We start from the raw sequence: 12,265 nt of genomic DNA on the forward strand, positions 1-12,265 counted from the left end.
CACTGACAGTGAGGAGCCTGCTTGGCATTCTCTCTCTCTCCCTCTCTTCTCTGCCCTCCCCCACTCACTCTATCTCTGTCTCTCTCAAAATAAATAAAACTTTAAAAATACTAATAAACTCACCAAAAAAAAAAAAAAAAAGACTTCCTCGAGGAAGTGACAATTGAGCTGAACTCCAAAGGACAGAAAAAAATAGGAAAATGAAGAAAGGAAGACTGTTCCTTAAAAAGGGAACAGCTTATAGAAAGGAAGACTATCCAATAGGCAGCTCATAGAAAGTCTACAACTCAAGAGAAATAAAGTTGTAGGCCATTAAAACCTTCACAGTGGAGAAGACCACTGAGAGAAAGATACAGAGAGAGAGAGAGAGAGAGAGAGAGAGAGAGAGAAGAAAACAGGACCTATGGAAAAGCCTTGAGGAGCTCTAACAATATTTAACACGTATGCCAGAAGAACTAAGAGAACATAAGAAATGGCTAAAGAGATGGGAAGAAAACTAGGATTATATGCTATCATGGAAGCCAAAGAACTAGAATATTCTGAGGAAAGAATTGTCAGGAGTCAATATTTATGCTAAAAGTATTTTCAATTACAGATGAAGGCCTGAAAGGTAATTTCGTAGAGATATTCCATGTAATCAGAGGTGACAGAACAGGTACCAGTCTAGCTCCACAGACAAAGGAACATCATATATGAGAAAGTATGCTTTGTGTGTGTGCATCTGTATGTGCATACGTGTGTGTATGTGTTTGTGTGCCTACATGTGTGTTTATGTCTTTAAAAATAATCAAGCACCAAATGACATGCCCCTGCAATTTCAGATTGCCTCACATTCCTTTTTTTAATGCTTATTTTGAAAGAGAGAGAGAATGCATTCAAATGTGCGCTCGAGTCAGGGAGGGGCACAGAGCGAGGGAGAGAGAATCCCAAGCAGTCTTGGAGCTGGGGCTCAATCTCAAACCACAAGATCATTACCTGAGCTGAAACCAAGAGTTGACACTTGGCCACCTGAGCCAACCAGGCACTTCCAGGTCACCTTACATTTCTAACAGTGAATATCAGCTTTATTTTATTACTTTAAACTTCATAGCTATTAATATCTGGCATCTTAGAACTCTAGGCTATTTAATAACTATGAATTATACATATATCATATTACCATATTCAGAAAAAAGAATCCAGAAGATAATACACCTAAACTCTGAAAAAGGACTAAAAAAGAGTTGGATTTTGAGTTATATACTATCACGTGAGAGCTGCATCTTTTTTTACAATGACCTTGCACTGCTTTTGTAATAAAAATAAAAATTTTTTAAAGATTTAAAAAACTCAAAGGTTATTGAATCTCTAAAACTATGCAGTAATTACAGAGATTAAATAATGATAGTATAAGATGCTTTGGGTTTTCTTTATGGGCAGTGGCAGAAAGAAAGGCAGTAAGGTCAAAATATTACTTCCCTCTCCCATCAATCTCTTCTACAAATTTTCTACGAGTAACCTCTTGTCAATCACCCAGGCTTTTCTTAATTTTACCTGCATTTTCCCTCATCACTCATATTTAAGAATTCACCATATCCTATCAATTTTACCTCAAAACAAAGCAAATATCTATTTTTTTATTTCCACATAACCTGCAGTGATTTTCAAACTTTTTTAAAGTTTTTCCCCCATGAAATGATTATATTTAAATCAAATAAAACTATTATAAATTTTATAATAACTTTTACTTATTCTAGTATCAATAAATGAAATTGAGACTAAGAAATACAAAATTCGAAATTGGAAGTTAGGAATGACAGCTAAAGCTTATATCAACTTACTAATTTACATTTAAATCTCGAACAGAGTATTGGGAAAATCCTACTCACTAGCCTAAATAGTTTCAAATGGTAATGTTTTTTAAACTGCTATTTTGAGGTTTAAGGAAATTCTTTAGTTAAGCAGCAGTGTTTGTAAGAGAACCTCGGGGCTACAGTCCACACTAAAACAAGTTCTCCTGGTAAGATCTGCTGGTTAAAATATATTAAGCATTTTCAAATTTGAGTGTGTTTGTTAGTTCCTTCATTACAGGTTTTTCAGTTAAAAATACAACTTAGAAAAAACATGTTGTGTCAAATTTCCTAAGAATCCCTGAACCACTTTAATGCAGCACAATTTGATAATTACAGTCTCCTTCCTTTTCATCTCTTATCTGCTAGCTTACTTCTGTAGCTTCTTCTTTAAAGAAACAACTTTAGTGAGGTAAAGTTTACCCATTTTAAGTGCTCTTAACATCTCTTATCTTTTTCCAATGGATTTTCACTTCCATTTTCCCTACACACAGCTGTCTGATTAATCCTGCTACAGCAATAATTACTATGTGCACCGACCTTTTATCAATTTCCAATACCTACAGACTCAAGTCCAGTTCCTGGCCCTTGAATCCCTGATATGGACCTGATCTACCTTTCAAGTCTTGTCTTCCACCATTCCCCATCCAAACTCTAAGCTCTAACAAACCAATTAATTTCCATGTCTAAAACAAATAGTTTTTCAACCACATAGTGCCTTTATTAAAAAAAAAAAAAAACTTTTAAAATGTTTATTTTGAGAGGAAAAGAGACAGAGTGCAAGTGGAGGAGGGGCAGAGAGAGAGGGAGATGCAGAATCTGAAGCAGGCTCCAAGTTCCGAGCTGTCAGCACAGAGCCTGACGCTGGGCTCAAACTTAGAAACTGCAAGATCATAATCTGAGCTGAAGTTGGGTGCTTACCCAACTGAGCCACCCAGGTGCCCCACTACATACTTTTCTTATCAAGATTATGTATGTCTTGGAATTCTCTTGACTTACTACACCCCCTCAGAAATGTCTGCTCATCATTTAGAGCTCAGTTCAAACCCCATATACAACCTGTTTAATGTTACTTCCATCTATAACCATGAAAAAGAATTCTATACTTCAAAATATCTAATCACATCTAGACTAAGTGGTATAATAGCAGGGATTTTTTTAGGTAGTTCCTGTGAAATCTAATATAGAGACTAAAAGGTGAGATAACTATTTAAAACAACTCAGTGAGCAACAGACGTCTAAAATTGGATTCTGATGATAGTTGCCTAACTCCGTAAGTTACTTAAATACCACTGAATTGAGTGAGCACTTAAAATGGGTAAACTTTATCTACCTCAATAAAGTTGTTTCTTCAAAAAAGAAGCTACAGAAAGTAAAAAGAGTACCAGGGACTAGTGAGAAATGGAAAGTTATTGTTTAGCAGGTACAGTTTCTGTATGGGATAATGAAAAATTTTCTGGAAATGAATAGTGGTAACAATTGTACAGTGTTGTGAATGTACTTAATGCCATGGAAATGTACACTAAAAAATGGCTAAAATGGTAAACTGTATATTATGTATACTTAACCGCAATTTTAATATTTTTCTATTTTTGAGAGAGAGAGAGACAGACAGAGAGAGAGAGAGAGAGAGAGAGAGAGAGAGAACGAGAACGCGCATGCATGAGTGGGGAAGGGGTAGAGAGGGAGACACAGAATCCAAAGCAGGCTCCAGGTTCTGGGCTATCAGCACAGAGTCAGATGTGGGGCTCAAACCCACAAACCTCAAGATCATGACCTGAGCAAAGTTGGGCGCTTAACCAGCTTAGCCACCAAGGTGCCCCTAGCCACAATTTTTAAAAATGAGGTTGGTTTTAGACATATTGAGTTTGCAACCCCTCTGTAAAGTGATGGTGATGCCTAAAAGAATCTAGAGCTCAGAAAAAAGGGTAAAACTGGAGAATAATTTGAGGATACTGAACCATTGACAATTTTGAACCTTAGGGACTAACCCATTAGGGACTAACTACTACCTGATATATAGTGGGTGCTCAATAAATATTGTCAACTGAATTTAAAACAAAAAGAAAAGAATCCAGTGATTTAAAAAAAAAAATACTGAAGAAGTTAATTTCCTTATCACCAGACAAGGATTCATCTTACAGACATATTAACTATTGCATTAAGTAAGCTATCATTACATTTCTCCAATCTATAGATTTCTTGGTACTCTATATATACAGAAAAGAGAAACAGTCTTTGTGCCTTGGCCTGGTTTTCACATTAATAAGTACCGTAATAAATCAAGACTGAAGAGTCTTCTCTCCTTAGAGGTAAGAGAAAATCCCTACCCGAACAGTTACTGTATGATTAGCAGATGGTCTCAAGAGGGGCAGCCGGATCCCACACCAAGGCATTCTTCTCATTTCCTCAATGGGAGTTCCAAGCCATTTCTTATCTGGAGAAAGGTGAGGTGGAATGTATTTAGGTATCTTCCTTTCTGTCCTTTGATGCTTGATTTCACATTGTTCTTTTCTAAAGTCAAAACAAATGTACTCAGTCACATATTTGCCTACTATTTAAATTTCCTTAGACACACAAGTACAAAGCTTAACCAGAATGTATTGTTTAAACCCTGCCTGACTTGTTGTCTCTCCTTGGTATTTATAATCTAAAGAAAAACTTATAAAATGTAGTAAAACTGAAGAGCTTAATTTCAAGTCTATGGAAGGAACTTTAAAAAAATTTTTTTCAATGTTTATTTATTTTTTTGTTTTTTGGGGTTTTTTTTTTAATGTTTTATTTATTTTTGATACAGAGAGAGACAAAGCATGAGCGGGGGAGGGGCAGAGAGAGGAGACACAGAACTGGAAGCAGGCTCCAGGCTCTGAGCTAGCTGTCAGCACAGAGCCCAACGCAGGGCTCGAACCCACGAACGTGAGATCTGACCTGAGCCGAAGTCGGAGGCTTAACCAACTGAGCCACCCAGGTGCCCCACAATGTTTATTTTTTTGAAAGAAAGACACAGCACAAGCGGGGTAAAGGCAGGGAGCAAAGGAGACACAGAATCTGAAATAGGCTCCAGGCTCTGAGCTGTCAGCAGAATCCACGCAGGGCTCGAACTCACAAACCATGAGATCATGACCTGAGCCAAAGTCCTGCTTAACCAACTAAGCCACCCAGGTGCCCCAGGAATTTCTAAACACATAAAATCACCTTCCAAAAGAACTGGACCATGTAAGAAGATGAGTACTGCCAAACATGGTTCATAGTGTCAGCCTCTTCTCAGGTCTCTAGACAATAATTTTCAACAAAGTGAGCTTATTTTGGCACATGTGATAGAAAATATCACAAATCATGAAGAGTAAGCTCTAAGATTCCATATGGAGTAACCACGAAAATGTAAGCTTTATAATCGGACAGACTGGGATTTAAATCTCAGCATTACCACCCACAAGTTATAATTTCAGTGAATTCTCTAACTCAAATCTCAGTTTTCTCATTTGTGAAGTGGGTACAATATCACCTGCCTGCACATCAGAGCATTAGGGGAGAAAGTGCAGTATATAACAGTCAAGACAGGTGGCTAAACAAACATAAGCTACTATCAACCTCATATTTTTAAATTCTGATTATCCCCAGAAATTTCAGAAGAAAGATCATGAAACTAAAAAAATCCAATTAACAATATTTATTTACTTCTCACTTTCTGTCTCTGGTCTTTTTGAATTAGGTTTAATTTAGCATTAACATGGGGCACCTGGGTGGCTCAGTCATTTAAGTACCTGACTTTGGCTCAGGTCATGATGTCATGGTTTGTGAGTTCAAGCCCCACATCAGGCTCTGTGCTGACAGCTCAGAGCCTGGAGCCTGCTTCAGAGTCTGTGTCTCCCTCTTTCTGCCTCTTCCCTGCTCCCACACTGTCTCTTGTCTCTCTCAAAAATAAACAAATCTATCATAAACAGTTAAAAAGAAACAAACTATTTCTTTGCTTCAGTCTAAACCATAACTCTGTTAAACCCCCCCTTACAAAATTATAAAATGCACTACACTATTGGAGATACTCTTGTGGGAAAAAAATTACCTTTTGTCTTCCGCTTTAGGCAGTCTCATGAAATGATCTGTGATTTTAGAATCCTTTTTTCCATGTTGCTTAGAATTCCTGCATTCTATACTTAGGCTAGAAGTACTTCCAGATGGTTTGGCATTTAAATCATTCATTCCACTGCGAGTCTCTCCTCCTTCAAACTGAAAATGTAACTGAATTTCACCTCCTTTAGAAAAGGGCCGTTTCCTCAATTCAGTGTCAGCTTCTCTTGCTTGGAACCTTGAAGGTTTACTAGCTATTTGAGAGGAATTGCTATCTTCTTGCTCATCAAAACCCGGACTTGTCTCTTCATCTGCTTCTGAGTCCTGACAACTATTTTTGGAATTATCTACATCCATTGGTGATTCAGGTTCACTTTCTTTCTCGAATGGAGAATTTCCTAAGCTACTCTGTTGTCTACTCAATTTGTTGGCATTTTTCAGTCCAGTACTAACATCCTCAGAGCCGACGTCTGACAAGGGACTCTCTGGCACCACATCTATCTCTTCCGGCTGACAACCTGCACAGTCTTCTACAGGATGGCAAGACTTGCTGCACTTCTGGTGGCTTCTGGCTTCTCTGGCTTGTTCATCTTCTGTGGTCTGCTTTGCATTTGCCAATTTTACTGGTGTCAAAAATTGCTGGTTATCTCTACTTTCCTCACTATCTGTGTCACTGTGATCATCATTTCGGGGTGACTGATCAACATTAGCATTACTGAACTGCTCTGGTACCAGAGTTACTGTCGAAGCTTCACTTTCCAAAAGCCGCTCCGTATGTTTCCCTTCATTTTGCCACTTACACATAGCTGCAGTCTGATGCTGGTTCAAATATTGTGTATTTTTTTCAACAGGTGATTTATCAAGACTTAGCTGAGAAACATTTTCTAATTTTTCCATATTATGTTGATAAAAATTATCTTTTTGTACAGAACTCATCATGGATTCTAGTCTTGTATTATTGTTTTCTTTACTGTGCAAACTACAACAAAATAGAAAGAACTGATGAGGCAATAGAACTTGTGATACAACAGAAAGAATTTATAGAAAAATCACTTATCCAACCACACTACCACAGCATCACAGCAATAATTAAACTATTTGTGATTACCTAAACACAGAGCATGCTCTTTCATGACTCCATGACTTGGTACATATGTCTATAATGCCCTTTCCCCAACTTGGGAAAACACCTGTTCTTCCTTTAAATGTTAAACTTCATTCACCTCCTGGTAGGCCTTTCTGCAAAGGTAAAGCTGATTGTTTGTCCTACATGCTAACCACCACTGTTCTCTGTTTATACAAGATCTTATCACAGTACGTAATAATCATGTGTTTTTGTGTATGCCACCACCATTATACTTTAAGTATCTTAGAGACAGAAACTATTCCTCTTTAATCTCTGTATTTCAAGTATATAGGGCAGTCCCTGGCACATTAGACTCTAAAACATTATTATTTAGAAACTGAAAGAATGAACAAATGTAGATAAGGAAAAATGGGAAAGCAAGGAGAAAAAGCATGAAGCAAAATAAAACATTCACATATCATGTTATTCATTTCTCTGTATAGGCATGTTTCTATACCTTTCTGATTCAGTTGTCTTGATTCCTTTAGTGTCCATCCAACTGGTAATAGTCTTTTGTTTGAAAACTGTAGGGGGAAAAAAGACACACACACACCAAAACAATTATATATATGCATACATGCCTTCAAAGAGAAAATACCTATAGCAACATTTATACATGTAAGCCATTGACCTAGGTTCTGTGGGTTAAACAAAGATTAGTCATTCCTGCCACACTCAAGCAATGGGAGATAAGACAGAAATATAATATAAATGCATTGGTATCGAATAGAAAGCAGAATGCCCCTAAAAGAGCTCGTATGGACTAATGGATGAGAATACAGGTTCTGAAATCGAACCACTTGGATTCAAATCCTAGTTCTCCCACTGGATTCCTATGCAACTTTGTGAGATATCATTTTTCTGTGGCTCAGATTCCTTATTTGTAAATATGCAAGTTAACAGTACCTCTCCTGGGATAATTATGAGGTTTAAATTAAATAACATGCAAGATGTTTAAGGTACAATCTGATATATGATCAGTAAATGTTAGTTCTTAACTACCTTAGTATTAAATGAGATCCTAATAAGGAATTAAGGTATTTCTGAGAAAAGACTACTTTAGGGAACTAGAATAGGTGGAACAATCTGATAAATAGGGGTTGAATTGTGCCTTGAAGAATAATCATGTAGTCACAATAAAGGGAAATCATAAGCAAGGGCATCAATGGCAGGGAAATACAAAGAACTTAAAAAGAAATCAACAGAAAATATGATTGAAAAGTCAACTAGGACCATATCACAGAGGTTCCTGAATGACCCACAAAGAGGTATGAAAAAGTATCAGGTCACACTCAGAGCTATAATTCCAGAATTCGAATCTAAGAAGCTCCCAGTCCCGCTTGATACACAGCCTGAAAGGTAAATCTGAAGGGGCAAGAAGGAGGAGCCTATTGATAGAAACCTGCAAGGAGGCTAATGATGTAAGTCACAGGTTCCCAAACCACCTGAATCATTAAGGAGCTGGAGCTGGTAACTAACTAATGGATCCCAGGGCCAGACCCCAGGCCTCAGTCTCTATGTGTGATGATGGAGTCAACAAGGGAAGCTGGAATCTAAATTTCCTTCAAAAAGTGACTTAGATGATCAGCAACTAAGTTGGAGAACTAATGGCTACAGGTCGAAACTAGTCCTTGTGAGAATAGAGAATAAAAGTTGAGAAATGAGAGTCCTTATAGACTTCATAATGATAGAAGTTAAAGGTGACACTGAGCTTTAAGTTTAAGAGACTTGAAAGATAGTTACACCATTAAGTAAAAATGTAAAATATAAGACAACTGGATTTAAGGGAGACAGAGCATGAGCAGTGAGGGGCAGAGAGGAAGGGAGACACAGAATCGGAAGCAGACTCCAGGTTCTGTCAGCAGGAAAGAGGGCTGAAAATGCTTTTGACAGCACTGAGGCTGAAGGAATGATTCAAGGGAAGGGGGACAAACCAGCTCCAGTCCCCCCATAACCACCACCGCCCATCACTGACCTATACTTGGACCATGCATGGAGCAGGGAGAGAAGCTCTAGGTACTTTGAAAAGGCGGAAAAGGGGAGCTCCCATCAGAATGTGAATAGCACCCTGAATTCTGCCCATATACAGGTTTGCAGCTTTCAACCAATAGAATATACCCAGTTAGGTGAATAACATAAATTTAAAGATGTTGAATGAACATACATTTCCTTTCCTCATCTACTTTTCCTAGAATGACTATATTAAAATTTTAAATACCACGTTCCTAAAGAATTCCAAATTTGAAACAATAGTTTTTGTTTAGACTGAACATTTGTTAATTGGTGTCCTGTGCCTAGTATTCAGAAATATTAACACGTAATAAAATACAGCCCACATTTTAAATTGATTCCTCTTTTACAGGAATCTGCAGAAGATAAGAAGATTCAACGAAGAGGACTGACTGCCTCCCTCCACTAGCAACTAACTCTTCCACCTTTATATGCAAATAAGTCAGATACAGTACTTAGAGGTCACCCTCAGTTGCCCCTCCCCTCCATTCTCCATCACCAAGTTCCCTGACATATTCCTAAATCTTGAATCCATTTCCTTCCTTTCCATCTTCAAAATAGCACCAATTTAAAAAAAAAAAAAAAAAACCAGGTACATCACTTTTTTGGGCAAGTGCATTTGTTTCCTATAACAGGTCTCCTGGTCTAGTCTTGACTTTCTCTAACCCAGTGTTACACAAACTACAATGGACTTTTTTTTAAAACAAAATACAGCATAAGAATGCATCATATATAATAGTATTATTTCATGAAACCTGATTGTAATAAATATAGCATATTTACCCAGTTCATAGAGTTCCTACTGTTTGTACCAGGTGAAATTTATACAGTGGACTGCATTCAGAGAAGTCCAAAGGCCACTAAGGCCATCTTTTCTGAAATACTAACCAAATGTTATCTCCTTTCTTAAAAGCTTTTTTTTTTCTCAACCTAAAAGCTTTTTAGTGGCTGTCCATTAACCACAGAATAAAGTCTAAACTTCTTGAAACGGCACAGAAGTTTGTTCATAATAAGCTCCGCCCCTCTTCCTGGCCTCATCTCCTTGTCACTCCTGTCATTCTGTGCTCCAGTCCTGCTCATCCTTCAATATTTAGTTCAGGTGTACTCTCCACTGCCTCTAAGTCCTGAGAAAACTAAGTTTATATGATTCACCTGAAGACTGCCTGATCTCTGTCCAGCGTCTTACACTGTTGACCAATGCATCCTTTTGGAAATGCTCTTTTCCTGCCGGACACAACAAAAGCCAAGCTTTTCTCCTACTTTTCTGGCTACTTCATTACAGTCTACTCTTAAATAATGATGTCCCTAAAGTTTCTGTCCTAGGTTGCCTTTATTTTCTCTACATGCTGTATGTGATCTGATCTACTTCTGTAGCACCAATCATCACGTGTATGCCAAGAATCCCCAAATCTGTATTTCCAGCAGACATATTTCTTATGAGATACAAACCACATATCCCATTGTCTCTGAATTCATCCACTTCTCCCCTTTCCTACTGCCCACAACCAAGTATAAACCAACATTATCTCCCACCTAGACTAACGCCTTTGGTCCTGCGCTTCTGCTCCCTTTCAATCCATTCTTCATTTTCTACACATCAGCCAGACTTAAAAAAAAAAAAAAAAAAAAAGTGTGTGTGTGCACAGGCATGAATGTGTCACTCCCCTACTAAAAACCCATTAAAAGCTTCTGGTTGCCCTCAGAGATAAAGTTCAACCCCCTTAGCACTGCCTGTATATCCCAGTATGATCTGATCTTTGCCTACCTCTGCAGCCCCATCTCTCACTACTCTCCCGGTTGACAGCATGCATCAACTGCACTTCAGGAATGCTTCCTTACTTCCTCTTTTCTAGCTAACTCTTCATCATTCTTCAGTCCTCAAAATAAGCATTTCATCTTCTGTGATATCTTTGATCCCACAGACAGGATTAAGCACTTCTGACTCTTGGGGCGCCTGGGTGGCTCAGTCTGTTAAGCATTTGACTTTCGCTCAGGTCATGATCTCGTGGTTCATGGTTTCAAGACCTGCATCGGGCTCTGTGCTGACATCTCACAGCTTGGAGCCTGTTTCGGATTCTGTGTCTCCCTCTCTCTCTGCCCTCCAACCCCCAAATAAATTAACATTTTCTTAAAAAAGTACTTTTGACTCCTAACATAACCATATGTCCCTCACCTATCAGCACAACCATTACTCCTTATTATGTGGACTTTTGTAATTGTCTATCACTCCTGATAGATTTTAGGATCTGAAGACAGGCCAAGTTCAACAATGTATGCCAGAGACAACCACAATGCCAGCTAATACTAATAGCCCTGCACCCCCGAGGATACTGACTCTGAATCAAGAGAAATTGTGACCTTCTTTGTAGCTTTCTTTCCATCTAGAGGCTGAAGCTTCACATACACAATTAGACCTCCGTAACAACTAAGACAATTTCTCAGTCAAACCCGAAGAAAGCAAATAGGTGGAGTCTGCCATTTTCGGCCTTGAGTGGCTGCTCATCGGGGTTTCTCACACCAAGCGCAACCGGGAAAAAGTGGCCGCAATCCCCTACGAGTGGCCTTAGTGGCTGGGCAAGAAGGCGTCAGAGTAGTGCACACAAGACCGGAAAGGGGACGACTGGAGTTTCTGGGTCCTCAGAGACCAAGAAGAGGTTTGGGCCATAGGGAAGGACAAAGGTCTTTATTTCCCCCACGTACCAAGCGAGGTGGCGCTGCCTCTGTGCGGTCCCGCCCGCCCCGGGACGCAGCCTGACGAGGACGGTAGGACCCTGAACTGCACGGGAGCGTCCTTGGGATCGAGAACGCGCCTCTGCCTGCCGGGGAAACTCCGGGCGTCCGAGGCGGCCGGCGGAGAAGTTGCAGCGGCGCCCCAGCGAGGTCGCTTGGTGCAGGGCTCACAGCCGGGGCCCGCACTCATGCTTGGGACCCGCAGCGCACAGTCCCCGGGCTGGCCCGGGCGGAGCGCCTCATTCACTAACCCTGAGGGGGACGGACCGCGCCTCCTCCTCGGCGCCTCCCGGCACCATTCCCTCTCTGCGGCTGCCTGCTTCTGCCGTTGCTGCTCCGCTGGCCTCCCGAGCCAAGCCCTAGTCAGTCGCCTGCCGTCCCTCTTCCACAGGCACCCCCACCTGCCACAGGATGCGCCGCTTTGATTCTGGCTTGGTTCACTTTCCCACCACCGGAAGGCTGCCGTCAGGCGCTTCCGGCTTCCGGCACGTATAGTGTCGCA

At 39.9% G+C, this 12,265-nt stretch overlaps 1 protein-coding gene across 3 annotated transcripts in view; it reads right to left on the reverse strand.

Moving 5' to 3' along the window:
- PARG (poly(ADP-ribose) glycohydrolase) overlaps positions 1-12,215 on the reverse strand; it is a 118,561-nt gene extending 106,346 nt beyond the window's left edge. Inside the window, exons 1-4 of one of the 3 annotated variants that reach the window (XM_029932127.1) lie at positions 12,165-12,215; positions 7,481-7,547; positions 5,893-6,876; positions 4,160-4,343 (exon numbers count right to left, since the gene is read on the reverse strand). In XM_029932127.1, the coding sequence (XP_029787987.1) occupies positions 4,160-4,343; positions 5,893-6,876; positions 7,481-7,518 (1,206 nt within the window). In that variant the 5' untranslated portion in view covers positions 7,519-7,547; positions 12,165-12,215. Of the gene's footprint in view, positions 1-4,159; positions 4,344-5,892; positions 6,877-7,480; positions 7,548-11,733 lie in introns of all 3 variants that reach the window. The other 2 variants (XM_029932125.1, XM_029932124.1) reach the window with 2 other exon arrangements.
- Between the last annotated feature and the right edge of the window lie 50 nt (positions 12,216-12,265).

Source organism: Suricata suricatta, chromosome 2, assembly GCF_006229205.1.
Source record: "Suricata suricatta isolate VVHF042 chromosome 2, meerkat_22Aug2017_6uvM2_HiC, whole genome shotgun sequence".
NCBI classification, from domain to species: domain Eukaryota; kingdom Metazoa; phylum Chordata; class Mammalia; order Carnivora; family Herpestidae; genus Suricata; species Suricata suricatta.